This window comes from Aethalodelphis obliquidens, unplaced genomic scaffold (assembly GCF_003676395.1).
Source record: "Aethalodelphis obliquidens isolate GAN/ISIS:26980383/991018 unplaced genomic scaffold, ASM367639v1 scaffold1, whole genome shotgun sequence".
Taxonomy (NCBI): Eukaryota; Metazoa; Chordata; class Mammalia; order Artiodactyla; family Delphinidae; genus Aethalodelphis; species Aethalodelphis obliquidens.
The window spans coordinates 26,042,234-26,062,485 of NW_020837945.1; the positions used below are offsets into that span (position 1 = coordinate 26,042,234).

The 20,252-nt window shown below is 39.1% G+C and overlaps 1 protein-coding gene across 2 annotated transcripts; it reads left to right on the top strand.

Moving 5' to 3' along the window:
- Positions 1-316: 316 nt before the first annotated feature.
- Positions 317-20,193, top strand: BTG3 (BTG anti-proliferation factor 3). 2 transcript variants are annotated; one of them, XM_027102237.1, is made up of 5 exons: positions 323-525; positions 3,892-4,070; positions 8,615-8,752; positions 14,200-14,407; positions 19,518-20,193. In XM_027102237.1, the coding sequence occupies exons 2-5, from the start codon at positions 3,898-3,900 to the stop codon at positions 19,755-19,757; spliced, it is 759 nt and encodes a 252-aa protein (XP_026958038.1). In that variant the 5' UTR covers positions 323-525; positions 3,892-3,897; the 3' UTR covers positions 19,758-20,193. The 2 variants fall into 2 exon arrangements, with proteins under 2 accessions (XP_026958045.1, XP_026958038.1); XM_027102244.1 differs by lacking the exon at positions 8,615-8,752 and having other exon boundaries at positions 317-525.
- The last annotated feature ends 59 nt before the right edge of the window (positions 20,194-20,252 follow it).

Below are 20,252 nucleotides of genomic sequence, written 5' to 3' on the forward strand. Positions count from 1 at the left end.
CCACGCGACCCCCGAAGACGCTGCAGCAGGTAGGGCGGGCTGGCGAGGGTCCGCTCGGCTCTCAGCGCCGTTCCTTCCCGAGGAGGGAAGCCCGCGGTGCTGCGGCCCTCGCCGTCTGACCCGAAGCTCCGCTGGCGCGTCGCAAGACTGAAGGCGCTTCGAGGCTCGCACAGCGAGGCCGGGGCCTTGGGGGCGGGACGTCGACGAAGCCCTGCCTCTGGCTCCTCCCCCCCAGGAGCGCGAGCCGGTCCCGCGCGGCGCCATCCCTTTCCCGGGTCATCGCCCCTCCCCTCTTCCGGGCCGCGAGCCCCCCGCGCGCCGCTTCAGAGCCGCGTTCGCTCGCTCGCTCGCGCGCGCCCACCAGCCCGCCCTCTCAGCGCGCGCTCGGCCGCCCGACGACGCGGGAGCCGCACGCGCCAGACTAGGCTCGCCGCGCTCACTGCCGCCGAGCGCCGGCCCGCTGAGGCGGCGCCCTCGGTTCCCGGCCAGGAGGGAATCTGTGGCCCCAGAGCGGAGGCGGCAGCGGTGAGGATACCGGGCCGGGAGGAGGCGGACATGGCGGGGCTGAGGGCTGAGGGAGGAGGGTGGTCCGGGCGCCTTTGCGGCCACGTCGAAGGCTCGCGGGCGGGCAGCGCGCGGGGGAACCAGGAGGAGTGCGGGGTCGAACCTGCTTGCATCGGCTCTGGCCCGGCGCGAAGGAAGGGCTGGGGACGGAGGGGGGCGGCCCGCGAGCGTTTCCGCGGGACCCTCAGCGGCATCGCGACGGAGGAGACGCCGCCTCGAGGCTCCTGCCACGTTTTCACCGCGCGTTACCTTCTGCTCGCGGTGGGCGACAGCCCTGCGCCTGCCCACGCCCCCTCCCCCTCCGCGTCTGTGGGTTTTCTGGAGCCGGGGATCCGGCTCGCTGTCTGGGTGGGCGGGGGGGAGTCGCGCCTGAGGGGAGCCCGGTCCTTGAACCCGGAGCTGCCGGAGGCTGGAGCCTTCCCGGGGGCTGCGGACCCTGCGAGGCTGTTCGCGGGAGGAAGGGAAGGGGGCTCGGGGCGCTGCCCCCTTAACTCAGGAAAACCCGCGATTGCAGAAGTTGGACGCGCGTGCAGGCCGTTCTTCCAAGAGTGGGTGGGGACGTTTGGTGCCTACTCACCCGGCGCTCTTCAAACCCAAGCGCGAGTGCCGAGCAGCAGGCTTGGATGGCTTACAAAGCCCAACTCCCGGCCCCGTGGGAATCCTGTCGCTCGGGGTCCAGAGCCCGCTTTGTGTCGCCGCGGAGCCTGGTCGAGGGCTCGTCACCCCCCGCGGCCGGGACCTCCCCCCGCCACCCCCCCTTCCTCAACCTTGGGAACGTCTGTCGGGAGAAATACTTGTTTCTAGAAACGGCCGCGATGAAGCTCTTCGTTACAAGAGAGGGAAAAGTACAAAGTTATGAACTCCTGGAAGGCAGGACTGGGTTTTCCTTTGGGTTCTCTCCCCGCCGCCGTGAGCAGAGGACCCTGTGGAACAAAGTAGAACTTGAGGGGCAGCCGCCTCGGTGACTACGTCCGAGGATGACGTCACCGTGCGATGTTTAAAATGGGAGCTTTTCGCTCCGAGTGTGGGTGGAGGAATTGCGGCGACTTACTCGGGGCGCCTAAGGGCTTCTTGGCCCTGCTGGCTTCTGGTTTCTCTCTCCCTGACCTCATAACTCTCCCCTCTAGGGCTGCCCTTTTGGTACTCCTAGAATACTGACCGGTGGAGGTGGGTTAAATTCTCAGCTCTTCCAGGCATCATTCCCTCAAACTGAAAAAAAAAAAAAGTAATTCCATATGACTCATCTTGTGTTACAACCCAAAGCCACCACTAAGTGGTTCTTTTCCTTCCTTTCTTCCTTTTATTTTTTGATATGAAACAGAGAAGAAAAAATAAAAGGAAAACAAAACTCAGATATGTGGAACATAGTTGGCCAATTTAATGAATAAGGAGAATGAGCTAGTTAGGGATTGAGTACCTTTCTAGTTTTCTTTGGTGGGGTGGAGGCTAATGGAGTTCCATCAGCAAGTTTCATCCCAAACCATGTATTAAATTGCAGTGGGTTTTCTTTTCCATCATAAGGTGGTGGAGTATAAATATAGCTTTATAAGTGGAAATGGCTGACTTTTTTTCAGGAGGAGGCTGCACAGCAGTTGTGGAGGGCTGGGATTGTGTGCAGCTGGCCATAGAAGGTAGACTTGGCATTCTAGGGTTTCCAGGAGGAAGGTCTGGGTGTCTTCCCATCTAGCATCAGGGTGGCCATGGCTGCCAGCACACCTCTCAAATAACATATAGAATTTATTTCACACTGAGGTCCCTTGTTTGAATTTGCACAAGGAGGAAAGGAATCTTATGAAGACGGACTTCAAGAGCAACTTTGAGAAAAGAAAAAGGAAGCTAACAGAATCAGCTGTATTTTTTAAATGTGAAAGAACACAAACTATAGGCTGGGTTGGTCAGTTTTTGCACTAAACATAACAGGGGCTGTATGTCTTTAATAATTGGCTCTGAAAAGGTGATGTTGCTTAATAAACGCAGCATCTGAATAACTCCAAGTTACTTACAGCAGCCAAATGAATGAGCTCATCAAGCAAAGAAAGAATATACATCGAAACAATCCCAGTGCAAGGTTTTTGCCTTTATGCATTAATCAGTGATAAATCAGATCTGTCATTTAAAAAGAGTCCTTCTTGAGGCAGTTCCAATATGCAGCTGAATCTCTGATTATTTCTTTTAGATTTTCTGTGAATGACCCTGAATTTCCACTCTCTTAAATATGTTTTGATAGAGTTGGGGTTTTTTGGTCATATTTTTTAGGTAAATATATCTCTGTTCTTGAAAGAGTGCTTACAGAAGTTCGATAATGGATTTTTTTTCTTTGTGTATAACAGCTTTATTGAAATATAATTCACATACTATACGATTCACACATTTAAAATGTACAGGTCTTCGGTTTTAGTACATTCACAGAGTTGTACAACCATCAGCACAGTCAATTTTAGGACATTTTCATCACCTCAAAAGGAAATCTTATACTCACTGACATCACTCCTTCCCCCCCATCCTCCTACCCCTAGGCCACTAATCTACTTTCTGTTTATATAGATTTGCTTATTCTGGACATTTCATATAATTGGTGTCATACAGTATTTGGTCTTTTGGCTTCTTTCCCTTCGCATAATGCATTCAAGTTTCATACATGTTGTAGCACATATCAGTATGTCATTTCTTTTTGTTGACGAATAATATACCACACTTTATTTGTCCATTTATCAGTTGATAAACATTTAGTTTATTTCTACTTTTTAGTTATTATGAATAATGTTTCTGTGGACATTTGTGTACAAGTTTTTGTGTGAACATATGGTTTCATTTCTCTTGGGTATAGAGCTAGGAGTAGAATTGCTGGGTCATATGGTAGCTATATATATGACCTTTTTAGGAACTGCCAAAGTAGTGACTACAATACTGGATTTTAAAGTGGACTTTTTTATGTTTTAAAATACAAGTTATTTTATAGAACTTTAAACTTGAATTATTGTAGCTAAATATTGACACATTTAAGTAAAAACTATATAATGGTATCATTGTAATGCTTCTCTTTGAGTGATATCTCTGATTTTATTTTAGCTAACAGGAGCAATTTGGTGTGCTCTCTTTACTGAACTCCTTTACAAAGCTAGGTGATAAGACTCTTGAACAGTATTTTATAATAAGGTCTTTATGGCATAAATTAGTGACTGTTCCCTACTCCAGATATGAACCAGTGAAACAAGATAAAATTAGAAGGAGGAAGGGGTGCTGCTGTAAAGGAGGGATATTTTGCAGAGCTTTATCTTCAAGTTTTGATGTTTTGGTTTTTTGAGAAAAACTATTTTATCTTTGCAGGGAAAGATGAAGAACGAAATTGCTGCCGTAGTCTTCTTTTTCACAAGGCTAGTTCGAAAACATGATAAGTTGAAAAAAGAAGCAGTCGAGAGGTTTGCTGAGAAATTGACTCTAATACTTCAAGAAAAATATAAAAATCACTGGTATCCGGAAAAACCATCAAAAGGACAGGCCTACAGGTAAAGGAATAGCTTGGACAGTTAGATTGGACTAAATGAAGAGGCTGATCAGCTCCTCAAATGAGTGCCAGGCCAGAGGAATGATGGGTGTGTCCAGTCCATGCCTTTCACAGTTTATCTGCAAAATACCCAACTCAGGAGTGTGTCAGTTTTATTTTTTCCTTATTCACTTTAAAATACAAGTATTCGTTGTTCGAGTCCCACTGCCTGGACTTGGGGGGCCAGTAGTATAGGCTCATGGGAGTTAGTCTTGTGGTCATAGTGTGGTTCCTGAGTGTTTTTCTTTAAGTATCACAGGTAGTTGAGGGCTTTCCCAATTGTAGAGAACCCCTAAAACTATCACTTAAAAGGGGGCATGGTAAGGGTTGAGGGAAATGAGTTCCTTGTATTTAAAAGTAAATTACATGTTACGTGTTAGAAGTTTTTTGGCAAATGAGAACTAAGGTTATTAGACACCTAACATGTTCTTGACACAGGAATAATTTCATTTGTACTGTGCATAATTCGTTGTGGTAGAAGCCATTGTAACCATTTTATAGATGAAGGTAACTTACCTATGATTCACAACTGGTAAGTATTAGCTCTGGGATTTGAATTCAGGTCTCACTGACCCTAAATTCTTATGAGCTTTCTGTATACCACAGTCCTCCCACAGCCTTGTCTCTGAGAGTGAAGGCAATTCTCACTCCCAGCTATCTTTTGTACTGTGGTTTATAAGTTACATTTACAGTTTAAAGAAGAGCAGCCTCCTGTAAAACATGTCCTGGCATGCTCACTCTTTAGTATTTATGTGACTACTTGGGAACCTGAGTTGAGAATATTCTGCTAAACTCAGCTGTTGAAACCATGCCCCATTTGTGGATGTGACGAAAAAAATAAAAGTGGAACAGTTGTGACTATCATGAATACAGAAATTCTTTTATTTATGCATATTGCTGTCCCCAAAGATACCTCCACAAATCAGCCCTTCACAGTAAAAAGAACTTCCTTTCAGTCGCTGAGCTCTTGAAAGTGTAAGACTGTTCACGGAGTGTGCAAGGGAGGTGAAAATATGATTTGTTTAGTTCTCATTTGCTAAAAGCCAGGTGAGCATATGATCTGTTGAAAAGAAAAGATCAAAGTAATTGATATATTTTCCTCTTCATTTCTATCCAAAGAGGTTTCCTAGTATATTGGAAAATGTGGTGAGTGAAAGTAGAAATGTGGATGTTCTATATAAAGCACTCAAGTTACTGTTTTTTATCCTCTCACTTGATTCTCTTAATTTTTTTCTGCACATCTTCATTTCTGATAGAGTGAACAGCTTTTGTGAATTAGAGCTGTTCAGGCTTTTTACACTGATGTAATTGACATTGGACTAAGGCTTTTGGAAGTGCCAAGCCACCGTACTATTACTGAAAAAGGAGACACTATCAAGTAAATGCTTAAAGGTCAGACAGTGTACAATTTTATTTCCATTAATTCTAAAAACTTGAGGAAAAAAGTTATCCACAGGATTAAATTGGCATATAATCAGAAGTATCATTATTGAGTCATTTTGAAGCCGTCTTTGAAGTAGAAAACTATTAGAGTTAATTGTGGGTCGTTTCTTTTATAAAAATGAATAGACTATAGGATTAACCAGAGTTAGTAGACCCTTCAATCCGTAAAGTTCTTTTTCTTCTAAAGTTTTTATAAATTAGTATGTTTCTCTGCAGGGAGGTATGTTTCTCTTATACAAATAAGAGCAATTTGGTAACATTATCAAGATCTATAAAAATATTCACAGTCTTTGAAAAGTAAATCTCCTAAAATCTATTCTAGAAGCATAATCAGAAATGCAGACAAATATGTATGAATATGGATATTTCTTACACTTTATAATTGCAAAAAAATTGGAAAGCGCTACACTGTCAACATTAAGTAAACAATGGACTATTTTTATGCAGCTTTTAAAATCTTGTTTTTGAAGAGTGGTTAATGGGTAAATCGTCGCAGTATCTAGAGTGAAAAAAATAGCATAAAAATATGTAAGGTATGCAAATTTTGTTGAAGCGAGTCTCTATTTAAGCATCTATATTTACATATATTTTTTTAAGCTTAGAGCCTACATCTCCCTCATTGTAGATTAAAAAAACAAACACATACATCTAAGATCTACCTTACGCTTAATTGCTTTTGATCCTGGTGCACGTGGGACTTTTGAATCAACCTACACAACATTAAAATCTGTAACATAGGACCATCTTATAGAAAGGAATAAAGAGTATCTTACATGGCTTAAAATATTTTTTTTTACTCTGAATTTGCTAAATTGTTAACAGTGATGTTACGATAAGTACAGGCATAATAGGGTTGTTTAATAAAGTGAACTTTGGCATCTCGTCTGGATCTGAGCTCTGGATTCATTACTTTCTAGCTGTGTAATTTTGGGCAAGTTACTCAAACTCTCTCTGCCTCCTTTCTTTTTTACAGTGGAGAAAATAGTATCTAACTCACAGGATCATTGTGAAAATTTAAAAAGTTAACATAGGCATACCTTATTTTATTGTGCTTTGCTTTATTGCGCATCACAGACATTGTGTTTTTTATAAACTGAAGGTTTGTGCAGCTGCATTGAGCAAGGCTGTCAGTGCCAGTTTTCCAACAGCCGTTGCTCACTTTGTGTCTCTGTGTCACATTTTGGTAATTCTTACAGTATTTCAAACTTTTTCATTATTATATTTGTTTTGGTGATCTGTGATCAGTGATCTTTGGTGTTACTGTTACAAAAACTTGCTGAAGGCTCAGATGGTTACCATTTTTTAGCAATAAAATAGTTTTTAATTAAGCTATGTACATTGTTTTTTAGACATAATGCTATTGCACACTTAATAGACTACAGTGTACTGTAATACAACTTTTATATATACTGGGAAACCAAAAATTTGTGTGACTAGCTCTATTGAGATACTCGCTTTATTTCTGTGGTCTGGAACCAAACCTGCAATGTCTGAGGTATGCCTGTACATGCAGAGCATTCAGAAGACTCTCTATTGCATGGTAAACCTTCAAAAAGAGTTATTATTATTATTATTATTTAGAAATACATATTAGCTGTTACCTAATGAGAACTTTTTTCACTGTTTTAAATGAAAGTTGAAATTAACTAATAATTAAACTTTAAAAAAAATTAAATAGTATATTCTGTTGATGTTACAGTATTGTATTTAGTGATATAATCAGTATTTGTCAATTAACTTATATTTTCCATATTTTTGGGGTCTGAAGAAGTAAAATGACTTAATCTAAATTCACCCAATAATACTAGTACTCAGGACTCGTACTAAAACCTGGGTTCTCTTGATTGATTTCTTAGTTGTAGGCAGTAAATACTTTCATTGTAGCTAACGTTTCACTATGTAAGCAGAATACTTACTTTAACAGGTATTTTTGCATTCATACTGAGAACCATCTTTGAGCATTCTGATAGGTAGCTGTGAATGGTATTTCTTAGGTTAGAAAAATTGGAACAGATGGGAATTCCCTGGCAGTCCAGTGGTTAGGACTCTGTGCTTTCACTGCTGTGGGCATGGGTTAGATTCCTGGTTGGGGAACTAAGATCCCTGCAAGCCATGTGGTGTGACCAAAAAAAAAAAAGGAACAGTCTTTAGTGGTTTAGAATTTTTTTCTCTCTTTCAATAACTTAAAAAAAAAAAAAGGAAACTCGAGTAACAGAGGTTAAGTGAAATAAGCCAATAACACTTTTGGATTTTTTTTCTAATTAATTTATTTGGCTGCATCGGGTCTTAGTTGTGGCATGCAGGATCTTCATTGTGGCATGCAGGATCTTCTGTTGCGGTGCGCGGGCTTCTCTCTCATCACGGCATGCGGGCTCCAGAGTGCACCGGCTCAGTAGTTGCGGTGTGAGGTCTTAGTTCCCTGACCAGGGACCAAACCCGCGTCCCCTGCATTGGAAGACGGATTCTTAACCACTGAACTGCCAGGGAAGTCCCTGGATTATATTTTAATCTTAAGTACATGGTATGAATGGTTCTGTGTCCTTGACTGATTCGGTATTTAGAGAACAATTATAGGTAAGGCATAGGATACCCTTCTTAAGCAAGGTAACAACAGATCAAAACTTGTCACAAGAATTTCCAAATATTATTTGAACCATTGGTCGAGGTCTTTTGCGAGTTGGAGATTTTGTTATATAGGAATTTGACCTATTAAAACTTTTACTTCAAAGCTCTAAGTAATTTCTTGCAACTTTCATACTCCTTGCTCATTTAATGTATGTGTGAGATTGAGTAGTTTCTGTGTGAAATGAAGTAGAGCCAGTTCTAGTGATTTCCCTGTGCTCACACAGACTCTTCTTTCCACCAGGCTGGGTAGTCTTGATGATGCTGCTGCCTCTTTGCCTTTAGTTCAGATTTATTATCTATTTAGGATAGATATTCCTGGGTTCTTTGCCAGGGTTTATTTTATTTTTTTAAATTCATGTTGGCAAAAACTAATAGATATAACAAAGTTTCTGATTTACATTTATTTAAAGCTATTAACATTACTCCACTTTGTTGTAGATGCATTCGTGTCAATAAGTTTCAGAGAGTTGATCCTGATGTCCTGAAAGCCTGTGAGAACAGCTGCATTTTGTACAGTGACCTGGGCTTGCCAAAGGAACTCACTCTATGGGTGGACCCATGTGAGGTGTGCTGTCGGTGAGTTCTTGAGTTTGGCAGCTTAACTGATTACCATGCTGGAACTGATTTTATGAAATTCTCTCAGGTACTGCCTACACATGTATTTTTATAGCCAGGAACTGGTTGTTTGGCTTTCTCAGCTGTGAATTTTGTAAACTATTCTTCTTGGAACTCAAAAACTGATAGAGCAGGGTTTTTTTTTTAGAGCTTTACCAAGAACTCTATTGTAGAATTTAGACACCTAGACTCCCTATAGGTCAATTATATCTTCTTTCATTGGTGGTGCCCTTGTCTTTCCCCTCTTCAAATTAGGAAAGACGCTAATCCCAAATAATACTGGATATTAACTTTTGGTTGATTTCTGTTTCTGTTTGTTTCTACTCTTGCCTCCCTCCCCCTTTTTGGTTTTTAAGTGGCTGAGTGATATTTTCATGGTTTTATTTTCATAATGGAAATTATTTCTTGTCTCCTAATGAGCAGAATTGTAAAAGGTGAGTGTTAGGTATGAAATCTAATTGAACTTCATTCTAAAAATACTCATTGTGGGCTTCCCTGGTGGTGCAGTGGTTAAGAATCGGCCTGCCAAGGCAGGGGACACGGGTTTGAGCCCTGGTCCAGGAAGATCCCACACGCTGTGGAGTAACTAAGCCCATGCGCCACAACTACTGAGCCTGTGCTCTAGAGCCTGCGAGCCACAACTACTGAGCCCAAGTGCTGCAACTACTGAAGCCCACGTGCCCGTGGGCTGCAACAAGAGAAGCCACTGCAATGAGAAGCCCGTGGACCGCAACGAAGAGTAGCCCCCGCTCCCCGCAACTACAGAAAGCCCGTGCGCAGCAACAAAGACACAACACAGCCATAGATAAATAGATAAATAAATAAATAAAATAAAAATACTCATTTTGGACCAGGCATTCTTAGTTGTAGGGTTTTTAAAAAATGAAAGTGACATTCTTCTTTCAGGTAGTTCAGAGTGTAATAAGGGAGAAGAAAGAATAAGCAGATTACAACAGAGTGTGATTTGTGCTATAATAGAATTATGTACAAAATGCAGTAGTTGGTGGCACAAAGGAGAAAGTCACTGCCTCAGGAAAGACTATAGTCAGCCCTTGGTATTGGTGAGGGATTAGTTCCAGAACATGCCCCCGCCCCGGCCACACGCACACACACACACAGAGGCAATATCCTCGGATGCTCAAGTCCCTTATATAAAATAGTGTAGTATTTGCATATAACCTATGCATAACCTCCCATATACTTTAAATCATCTCTAGATTTCTTATAGTACCTAATGCAATGTAAATGCTGTGTAAATAGTTGTAAGTACAATGTGAATGCTATGTAAATAGTTGCTTGAATTGAAAAAAATCAAAGTTTTGCTTTTAGGAACTTTCTGGATTGTTTTTCCCCAAATGTTTTTGGTCTGTGGTTGGTTGAATGCATGGATGCAGAACCCATGGATATGGAGGGCTGACTGTAGAGTAGGTGATACTTGAGCTGAGTGGGGAAGGATGAGTTGCAGTTGACTAGATGACAAGGTTGGAAGGACATTTCCAGGCAGGAGGAACAGGATAAATAGATGCATGGAACCCCTGTGAGTAATTTCCTACAGCTGTTCCTTTAGGGTTTTCTCTTTGGTTTCGAGGTACAGTTCACCCATTGATTATAGTAGAGGTGCTTTTTGATGCAACCCTAATATGTTCCAAAGGTGGTCATAGCCTTTGACCTGATCTCCAGCAGTGAAAGTGGTGGTGAAGACATGTGGGAAAAATACATGGTAATCCTGCAACAATTTTCTGGACCACCCTGGAGCTGCTTGATATAAGCTGGTGGCTTATATAAGCTTATTGCTTTGGGAAACCGGGTGTAGGTAGTAGATTCTCCAATACTTATTTCTCAGAAAAAGGAAGAGCAAGATACCTCAATTTTTGGTCTAAGAAGGTCAAACATTTTTAGAGTCTGGGACTAATTAAGCACTTACCGTAGGCCAGGATCAGAGTTTGTTTGATAGACTTGGACCACTGAATGAATCCCTGCAGAAGACCTCAGTATACAAGAAATAGCTATCACAAAGTTACTATATTGAAATGTTTACTTTTTATGAGGCCCACACTTTGATCATGATTTACTCTTACTTAACACACAGTTCTTTTAAGTTAGTTGTATAGTTTTTCAGCCCATAAAAAATTATGTGGCATTTGAAAGGGGATTGTTCCTAGTACAGTTGGCCTTCTGTATCTGAGGGTTCCACATCCATGAATTCAACCAACTTTAGTTCAAAAATATTTGAGGGGGGGGAAAGAAGTTCCAAAAAGCAAAACTTGAATTTGCCATGCTATGCAACTATTTATATAACATTTACATTGTATTAGATATGATAAGTAATCTAGAGATGATTTAAAGTGTATGGGAGAGTGTGCATAGGTTGTATGCAAAGTACCATGCCATTTTATTTAAGGTACTTGGGCATCCACAGATTTTGGCATTGGAGGGAGGCAGGGATGGTCCTGGAACCAATCCCCCAGGATACTGTTGTCATAAAGCTACAAAAAAAAGTAATAGTCTGACATAGAGGCAGGAACAAAAAAGCAAAAGAGTTGACCCAAATGTATTATCACAACATCAAATAATGAATACTTAATACAACGATCTTAAGTCATTAGGGAAAAGTTTCCATATCCAAGGATGTTTAAGAAGTTGGCTAATTATATAAACATTTTGGACATATTTATTTGAAATGCTTAAACTACATCTTGGCACCTGAAGATAAAAGCTTTAGTTACATGGACATTCTACTTAAGTGGATACTTCATTACTTGATGATGCCAGATAATAAAAAATTACTGTGCTTTAATCTTGTTAATATAAGAAAATCTTTGCATTCAGTAGCCTTCTAATTATTTTAGATATGATCAGAATTTTGCCCCAAAGTGGCTATGATGTGAGGTTTTTCACAGTTAATAGAAATTATTGATATTTTCAGAATATGAGTGCTCATTCAGTAATGATAGAAATCCCAGAAAGAAAGACCTGTTAGTGATTGGGTAGAGGTGATTGCTATAAATTAATAGAGGAGACTGAGATATTAGTGCTTTTGGACCAAAACTGGAACTATTCTGAAAATTAAAGCTGATATAGCAGTTATATAATTGAATAAATATCTGAGTCATTAAAAATAATAACTCATTGGTATACTAAAGACTAAGGTTATGAAAAAAGTTGAAATGCACTCAAAGAGAACATTCTTCATAGTTATTCCATCAGGATAAATATTGGAAGAGTGCAAAATGTTATATAGTTAGAAATATTTCACTAAGTGAAATATTTTAGAAGATACTGAATAGACAACAGATCCTATAAGGAGAAGGCCTGCAAATAGCTGGCAGCTTTATTATCTACTCAATATTCTACACTTCTATTTTTGTTTGTAATTACTGTAATCCTTTCTTTTCCTGATAAAGAGCAATAGATACTATTGATTTGTTTCAAATTAACTCAGTAGACCAGAATGTTTTAGCAGTGTGTCATTGAAATTTGGAAAATTTAAAAGTTGTCCATTACGAATTCTGAGGAATTAACTGCACATTCTAATGTACAGTAATATAGTAAGTAGCTTCACTTACCCTGAAGAGAGCCCTCATACCAAAATACTACCACGGGAAAAATGCAGAACCTAACTGAGCTTGAGTGTCGAAGAAACCTGAGTTAATAAAGCTGATCCTTCAATCATTAGATGTCTGCCCTTGGATTAGGTTTCTGTTTCTACAGAGGCAGGGATTTTTCTCAAATTTCTTGCCTTTCTGTTTTGCTTGAATTTTGACTCCATTAATGGGCAATACTGAAGGTAGGCCTAAGCCCATTGTTAATACTGCTGGTATTAATATATGAATTAACCTTTGATTTTATTGAAATTTGTTGCGTCTTTTAACCTGGAGAGGACCAAGGGGTAGATTTCCACTGCTACAACCCAAGGCTAAGTAATCTTGAAATTATACTTCATGAATTCTGTGTTGTGAAGAACCCTTCCCACTGTTCAGGCATCTTCTAAGAAGAATCACCAGCTGAAGACTAACCACTAGCCAGCTATCTTCAGCTTCCTCATTCTGCAGATAGGAAACTAAGGCCAGGAGAGATTAAATAACTTGCACCTGGTAACAGCTAGTTAATGACAGAACAGAACCAGAAACATGTCTAGTGCTCTTTCCACCATCCTGCAGCAACTCCTTTTATGAGAGAGACTGAAAAAGAATAGAAAAGGAAATTATGTACCATATTTAGATTGCATTTATGGCCTCATCCAGCCTATGAGAACGGAAGATAGCACAGTTGAAAGAAGCAGAACTCACCTGTGAGACTACTTGATTGCCATTTAAACTTTCAAAGGCTTTGTTGCAGTTAGGCCTTTTACTTAATTGTAGATATAATCCTGATTCAGAAATAATTTGAGATAAGAATTATCATGAATGAAATTAATTGACACCATAGTCAATTAACCCTATTTTCTGTTGATGTTTTTATATTTTTTAAGCTTAGAATCACTTTGTTTAACTTTAATTACATGCTATGTAAGACTGCTTAACAATTCATTTCCTTTGTCCTAACTTCCTAGAAATTGTTTCATATTGTTTATGTTGTGCAATCTATTTGAATGGATTTGTGGGTTTCTCCTCTGTCCTCTCAATGGAAACTCCTAGTTTTACTGTGTGTTGTGCTATTTTCCCTCATTGCAGAATTTATTTTCCTTTTTTCTAGTACCCAACAGCCGAAGTTACATGTTCTGACAATTATTTTTCTTAGATCAAAGCTTTAAAAATGTTTTGGAAGGATAAAAACGTTTGCTTAATTTTAAAAAAATAAGATGAGGGGTAAGCATTTATCATAGGAATCTCTATGAAATCAGCAGAAAAATTCAAGCAAAATCCTTTTATTTTCCTCAACAGTAGTACTTCAACAGTTGCCTCAGTTCTCGTTTTTGTCAGTGTGGATATAGGAAACAGAGGCCTCTTTTTTATTTAATCATGGTAAAAGTAAATCCCATAGGAAATGTCTGGTTGATTTTTGACTTGAATTACTAGGATCTGTTATAAGGGTCAGTTAAAAATTTGTTAGAAAGTTCTGTATGGCCAGTTTCAGTGGTACGTACAAAAATGTAATCAAAACAATGAGTTTCTCTGATATCGTAGACAACTATTTTTGTCAGGAGGCAGTAGAAAAGAAAATTGGAAAAGAGAATGAGGTCACTTTTTATTTGTACTTTAATAGACCAGGAGTAGAAAATTGTGGCCTGCCTGTTGGCATGGAGCTGGGTTAGGATACTATAGATGTAGAATCAAGTTCTGGGAGGGTTCCTTCTTTGCCTGGAACTGATGGCATGTCCAGACCTGTTCAGTTGTTTTTGTGGACATTCCTTACTTTGTTGATGTGACTTAAAGGTGTGTAAGTTTTTTTGGTTTTTTTATTCTTAGGTATGGAGAGAAAAACAATGCATTCATTGTTGCCAGCTTTGAAAATGAGGATGAGAACAAGGATGAGATTTCCAAGAAAGTGACCAGGGCCCTTGATAAGGTTACCTCTGATTATCATTCAGGGTCCTCTTCTTCAGATGAAGAAACAAGTAAGGAAGTAGAAGTGAAACCCAATTCAGTGGCTGCGACCCCCAGCCCCGTGTACCAGGTAACTATGAAGTGGCTCCATATTGAAGGTCATGAGCAAGGCTTGCAAGGGCATTCTAGGTAGTCCTGCTTATGTTGCCCAAAGTTTCTGAGTTGAAATTCTGGATCAGAGTTCTTGCCTTCCCACGCTAAGGGGAAGCTGCTACCTCTGAGATGAAATAGGCATCCTGAGTCATATAATCAAAGGTCTGCTTTACTAAATAAGTGGGATGAATACATTGTAAAAACAATAGAAAAAATAATGGTGATAAAACATTCCTGATGTTTTAAAAATCCTTATTGCATTCAAAAATAGCTACTCATTTTTTTGTAGCCTTTAACACTTCCAATTTGTACCTAACTTTCATGTTCTTTCCCTTTCTGTGATTAAAGAGAAACCTCACTAAATTATTCTTTAATTTTTCACTCAAGCCAAAACAATATCTTTCTTTGCTTTAACATTTAAAGAGTCATATAGCTACTAATACTAAAATTTAAAGAAGTCCTTTGAGTTGAGCCTTATTCTGTACGTGTAGTTTTTCTAATTTTGAGTGTATTTTTAAATATACCTATTTTTATTAATTTGGACTTAATTAGACATAATTAAACATACCAGGTTTCTGGTAGGGTTTGATTTGGGCTAAAATGAGAATTTAGACCTTAATGAGTAAGAAATCAGAGTATCATGAGTATGAGAAACTGAACCTTTAAATCCAAGATACATTTATATAATGAACATCCTTTCAGTATAACTTAATTTTTGAGTTCTTAATTATTTATTTATTTATTTATTTATTTTGTGGTACGCAGGCCTCTCACTGTTGTGGCCTCTCCCGTTGCGGAGCGCAGGCTCCGGACGCGCAGGCTCAGAGGCCATGGCTCACGGGCCCAGCCGCTGTGCGGCATGTGGGATCTTCCCGGACCAGGGCACAAACCCGCGTCCCCTGCATCAGCAGGCGGACTCTCAACCACTGCGCCACCAGGGAAGCCCTATTTTTTTTTAATTGTTGAATTATCCTTCTTAGGCTTGAGAGGAAGCTTAGTTCTGAAGATTGTCACATTCTTAGGGGTATATGTATATGTGTATATTATAACATATGCACCTGCTTTAAAAAAAAATACAAACCAAAACAAAAAGTTGAAACAGTATGAAAAAGTATAGGGGCTTCCCTGGTAGTGCAGTGGTTAAGAATCCACCTGCCAATGCTGGGGACACTGGGTCGAGCCCTGGTCTGGGAAGATTCCACATGCCGCTGAGCAACTAAGCCCGTGTGCCACAACTACTGAGCCTGCACTCTAGAGCCCGCAAGCCACAACTACTGAGCCCACGTGCCACAACTACTGAAGCCTGCACACCTAGAGCCCGTGCTCTGCAACAAGAGAAGCCACTGCAATGACAAGCCCGCGCACCACAATGAAGAGTAGCCCCCACTCACCGCAACTAGAGAAAGCCCACACACAGCAACAAAGACCCAACAGAGCCATAAATAAATAAATTTATTTAAAAAAAAAAAAAGAGTATAATAGTGACACGTCCTCCTCTTCCCACAATGACCAGTCTGTGCCCTTGCATGGAGGTTTTCATTACCAGTTATTTTTATATTCTTCCCAAGAGATTCCCTATATAGATAAGTAAACATAATATTTGTAATTCAGGGATCATTTTTAAGACCATGGCCATAAATATTTTGGACATTTTTTTCCTCTGTATGATGTATTATGTTCTACAGATTACAGCTGTTAAATTGCCTGGAATTCATTCAGGTGTGTGCTAATTTTACCTCAAGAATTTTATTTGTTACACAGCAAAGCAAGAATGTAAATTCCAAATTGAAGTGATTGCTGCAAATTTTTTCAAGTAAATTGACCTTTAATTTTTAGATTTTCTTTTAAAATTAAACTCTATTTGTTTTCCCCTATGTTGAAAGACTATTAGGATAAAATTATAACAAAGGCATAGAAATTGAACTGTCCTTTATGTGCTTTTCTCCTTGACATTATATTCACTCACAAAACATTTCATGACTGAGAAGCATAGCTCTTAAAATCATTGTGTAGAAAGCTGGTGCAGATGGTCCACTTTAATCTTTTTTACCTATACATTTTTCCATCTTGAACCTGGCATTACCAAGAGCCTTAAAAAAGAGGTTATCAAAGTATGGGCAAAGTAATTCTGAGCTTTGTTCTCTGAGGGGGGGGTATGTGTTTTCTGAAAGGAACCTCCAGAGATAATTCTACTAATTAAGAATGAAAATTATGTTATTTCTCACCAAATTGATCTATAGTTTCAACTTGCTATCAATCAAAATCCCAAAAGGCTTTTTCTAGATAAAATTTAAAGAAAGGAGAATCAATTCAGAGATCTCACACTAATATTAAGTCATTATGTTTATCAAGATAGTGTGATAATGATTTAAAGATATATAAATATATTATTGGAATAGATAGAGAGTCCAGAAGTAGACCCATGTATGTACAATTTCGTTTTTGTTTTTTTTAAATAAAAGTGCCAAAGCAATTCAGTAGGGTAAGTATATAAGAACTAGTACTGGAACAATTGGATAATCTATATATTAAAAAAAAAAAAAATGAACCTAACTGCTACCTGATACCATACATTAGAAAACTAATTTGAGGGACTTCCCTGATGGCACAGTGGTTAAGAATCCACCTGCCATTGCAGGGGACACGGGTTCGATCCCTGGTCTGGGAAGATCTCATGTGCCGCGGAGCCACTAAGTCCATGCGCCACAACTACTGAAGCCCTTGTGCCTAAAGCCCGAGCTCTGCAACAAGAGAACCCACCTCAGTGAGAAGCCCGCGCACTGCAACAAAGAGTAGCCCCTGCTCGCTGCAACTAGAGAAAGCCCACGCGCAGCAACAAAGACCCAGTGCAGCCAAATAATAAATAAAAATAAATAAATAAATAAAAAGAAACCATTAAGAAAACGAATGGGCAAAAGCATAGACTGGGACAAAATATTCTTAATACATATATTTGTCAAAAGACTTGTTTCCAGAATATACTTTAAAAATCACTCCTATAAATCAATAATAAAAGACATGATCCAATTAAAAACAGTGGGCAAAAGATGAGAATAAACACTGTACAAAAGAAGTTATATAAATGGCCAGTAAGCAAATGAAAAAGGTGCTCAACCTTATTTGTCATCAGGAAAATTCAAATTGAAACTGCAGTGAAACACTACTTCCAGAATGGCTAAAATTAAAACGTCTGACAATACCAAATGTTGGCAAGGATGTGAAGCAGCTGGATTCATAAACTGTTGATGGGAGTGTAAAATGGTATAACCACTTTGGAAAACTGGCATTTACAAAGTTAAATATGCATCTGCCCTATAACCCAACAGTTCCACTCTTAAGTATTTAACAAGAGAAATGAAAAAAACAAATATCTACAAAGCCTCATATTAGAATGTTTATAACAGCTTTTTTCATAATCATTTAATTAAAAAAAGGAAAACCACCTAAATACCCATTAACAAGTGAATGGGAGGAAATTGTGTATTCATTCACACAGTAGGATAATAGCATTAAAACAGAAAGAACTAGTAATAGACACAATACAGAAGGACCTAAAAAATATCTGATTGAGCAAAAGAATTTTGCCGGGGATTTCTTGGTGGTCCAGTGATTAGGACTCCCCTCTTTCACTGCGGAGGGTGTGGGTTTGATCCCTGATTGGGGAACTAAGATCCCACAAGCCAGGCAGTGTGGCCAAAAAAAATTTTTTGCCAGATACAAAAGAATACATGCCACATGATTCCATTTATATTAAGTTCACAAACAGGGAAAACTCAGTCTGGTGATAAAAATCAGAACAGTGGTTGTCTGTGGGATTGTGTCTTTCTGACAGTTTTAAAAGCTTATCAACACCCCAATGTACAAAGAAATGAAAACATTCCACTTTGCTACTGGTTTGTAGTATAGGTCAATTAGTTTGAACTCTAAATTCTTTATTTCCCCATTATTGTAGATAATCAAGAATTAACTGTGCTAAGGTTATTCACTGCTGCATTGTTTCGTTTGCTTTTGTGCATTGTTTTTTTGATATTAAAAGACTGAAAGCAGCCTAAATGTACTATCAACAAGACACCAGTTAATTTAGTTATGGCATAGTCATTGCATTACTGTCTAGCTGTAAAATGACAAAAAAAGTCATTATGTACTGAGATGAATGTCTCTGAGATGTATTTATCAAGTGCAAAAAGCAATATACAGAATTTTGTGAGTTTTTATAAATGTGTATATAGATGTATACCAAGTATATTCACAGAATATCTCTAAAGATGATCAAACAGTTGATTAGTGTCAGCTGCCTCTGAGAGGGTAGCTGGTAATCACATAAAGAAGAGAGACTTTTTTCCACTGTAAACAATTTTGTACCTTTTGAATTTTCTATCATGAATGCAGTGCTGTTACACAGAATATAAATTTTTAAATGCCTATACTAGGAAGAGCAGATTAGAAATCAGAGAACTCTGAAACTCATAGTCACAGGGTGTGGCATTCTGAGCAGAGAGGTCTGAAACTGCTGATAACATTTTGAATGATGTGAACTTGATGTCCCACTTGACTTACGGGATAACCTAAGACTGTTTTCCAAAATGCTGAACTGGCTACATTAGAATCAACTGCAGGGTCATCAAAATACTTGGCCTTTCTTCCTAAAGTTTTGTTAATATTGTTCAGTAGACCAGGGCTGGGGCATGAACATTCTGTATTTAAAAGCTTCTTAGGTGACTCTTTAGCCAGCTGTGGAAACCAGTGGTCTAAAACGTGATGTGTCCTTACAAGCTTCTATTCATTCCGTGTTTTCATCTTCTTTGGTTGAAATAGCCAGAAAATATCCGGTTGCTTTAGAGTGCTGTATTTGAGTTTATTCATTTTCACTCATTTAGTGAAAAAACGCTGATTTGATCACCTATTATATTTGAGGTTTTTAACATATTTAGACTTGATTGTAGGAATGTGCCTTAGACCTACTCTTAGGGTTGTGGGTGGGTGATTTTGTTTTTCTTTAATGAGTAATCTGGAAGGTCACCTAGTTTTTATATAACACATGACTAATTTTTTCTTTTTATTAACTTACTGTTTTCTCTTCTTTACAGATTTCAGAGGTGATATTCCCACCTCTTCCAATGTGGCACCCTTTACCCAGAAAAAAACCAGGAATGTACCGAGGGAATGGTCATCAAAGTCACTACCCTCCTCCTGTTCCATTTGGTTATCCAAATCAGGGAAGGAAGAATAAACCATATCGCCCAATTCCAGTAACATGGGTACCTCCTCCTGGAATGCATTGTGACCGGAATCACTGGATTAATCCTCACATGTTAGCACCTCACTAGCTGCTTTGATTCTGTTGGTGTCATGTTGAGAGAAGGTAGAATAAGCCTGACTGCATATTAAAAGTTCATACTCAAAGTAGTAAAGTTAGATGGGCTAAACCATCAAACTTATTTTTATAGAGAAGTTATTGAGAATAATCTTTCTTAAAAAATATATATGCACTTTAGATATATTGATATAGTTTGAGAAACTTTATTAAAGTTAGTCAAGTGCCTGAGTTTTTAATATTGGACTTGAGTATTTATATATTGTGCATCAACTCTGTTGGATATGAGAACACTGTAGGAGTGGACGATCTGTTCTAGCACCTTTGAGCATTTACTTTATGGAGAGTATGTAAGTTATTTATACACAAGGAAATCTATTTTATGTCATTGTTTAGAAGAATTGCGTGAAATCATGTAGTTGCAAATAAAAAGTAGTTTGAGGCATGACGTGTGCTTCTGTTCTGTGCATAAAAAGGGAGGAAGGGCAAAGGGTATCTCACTTCCATA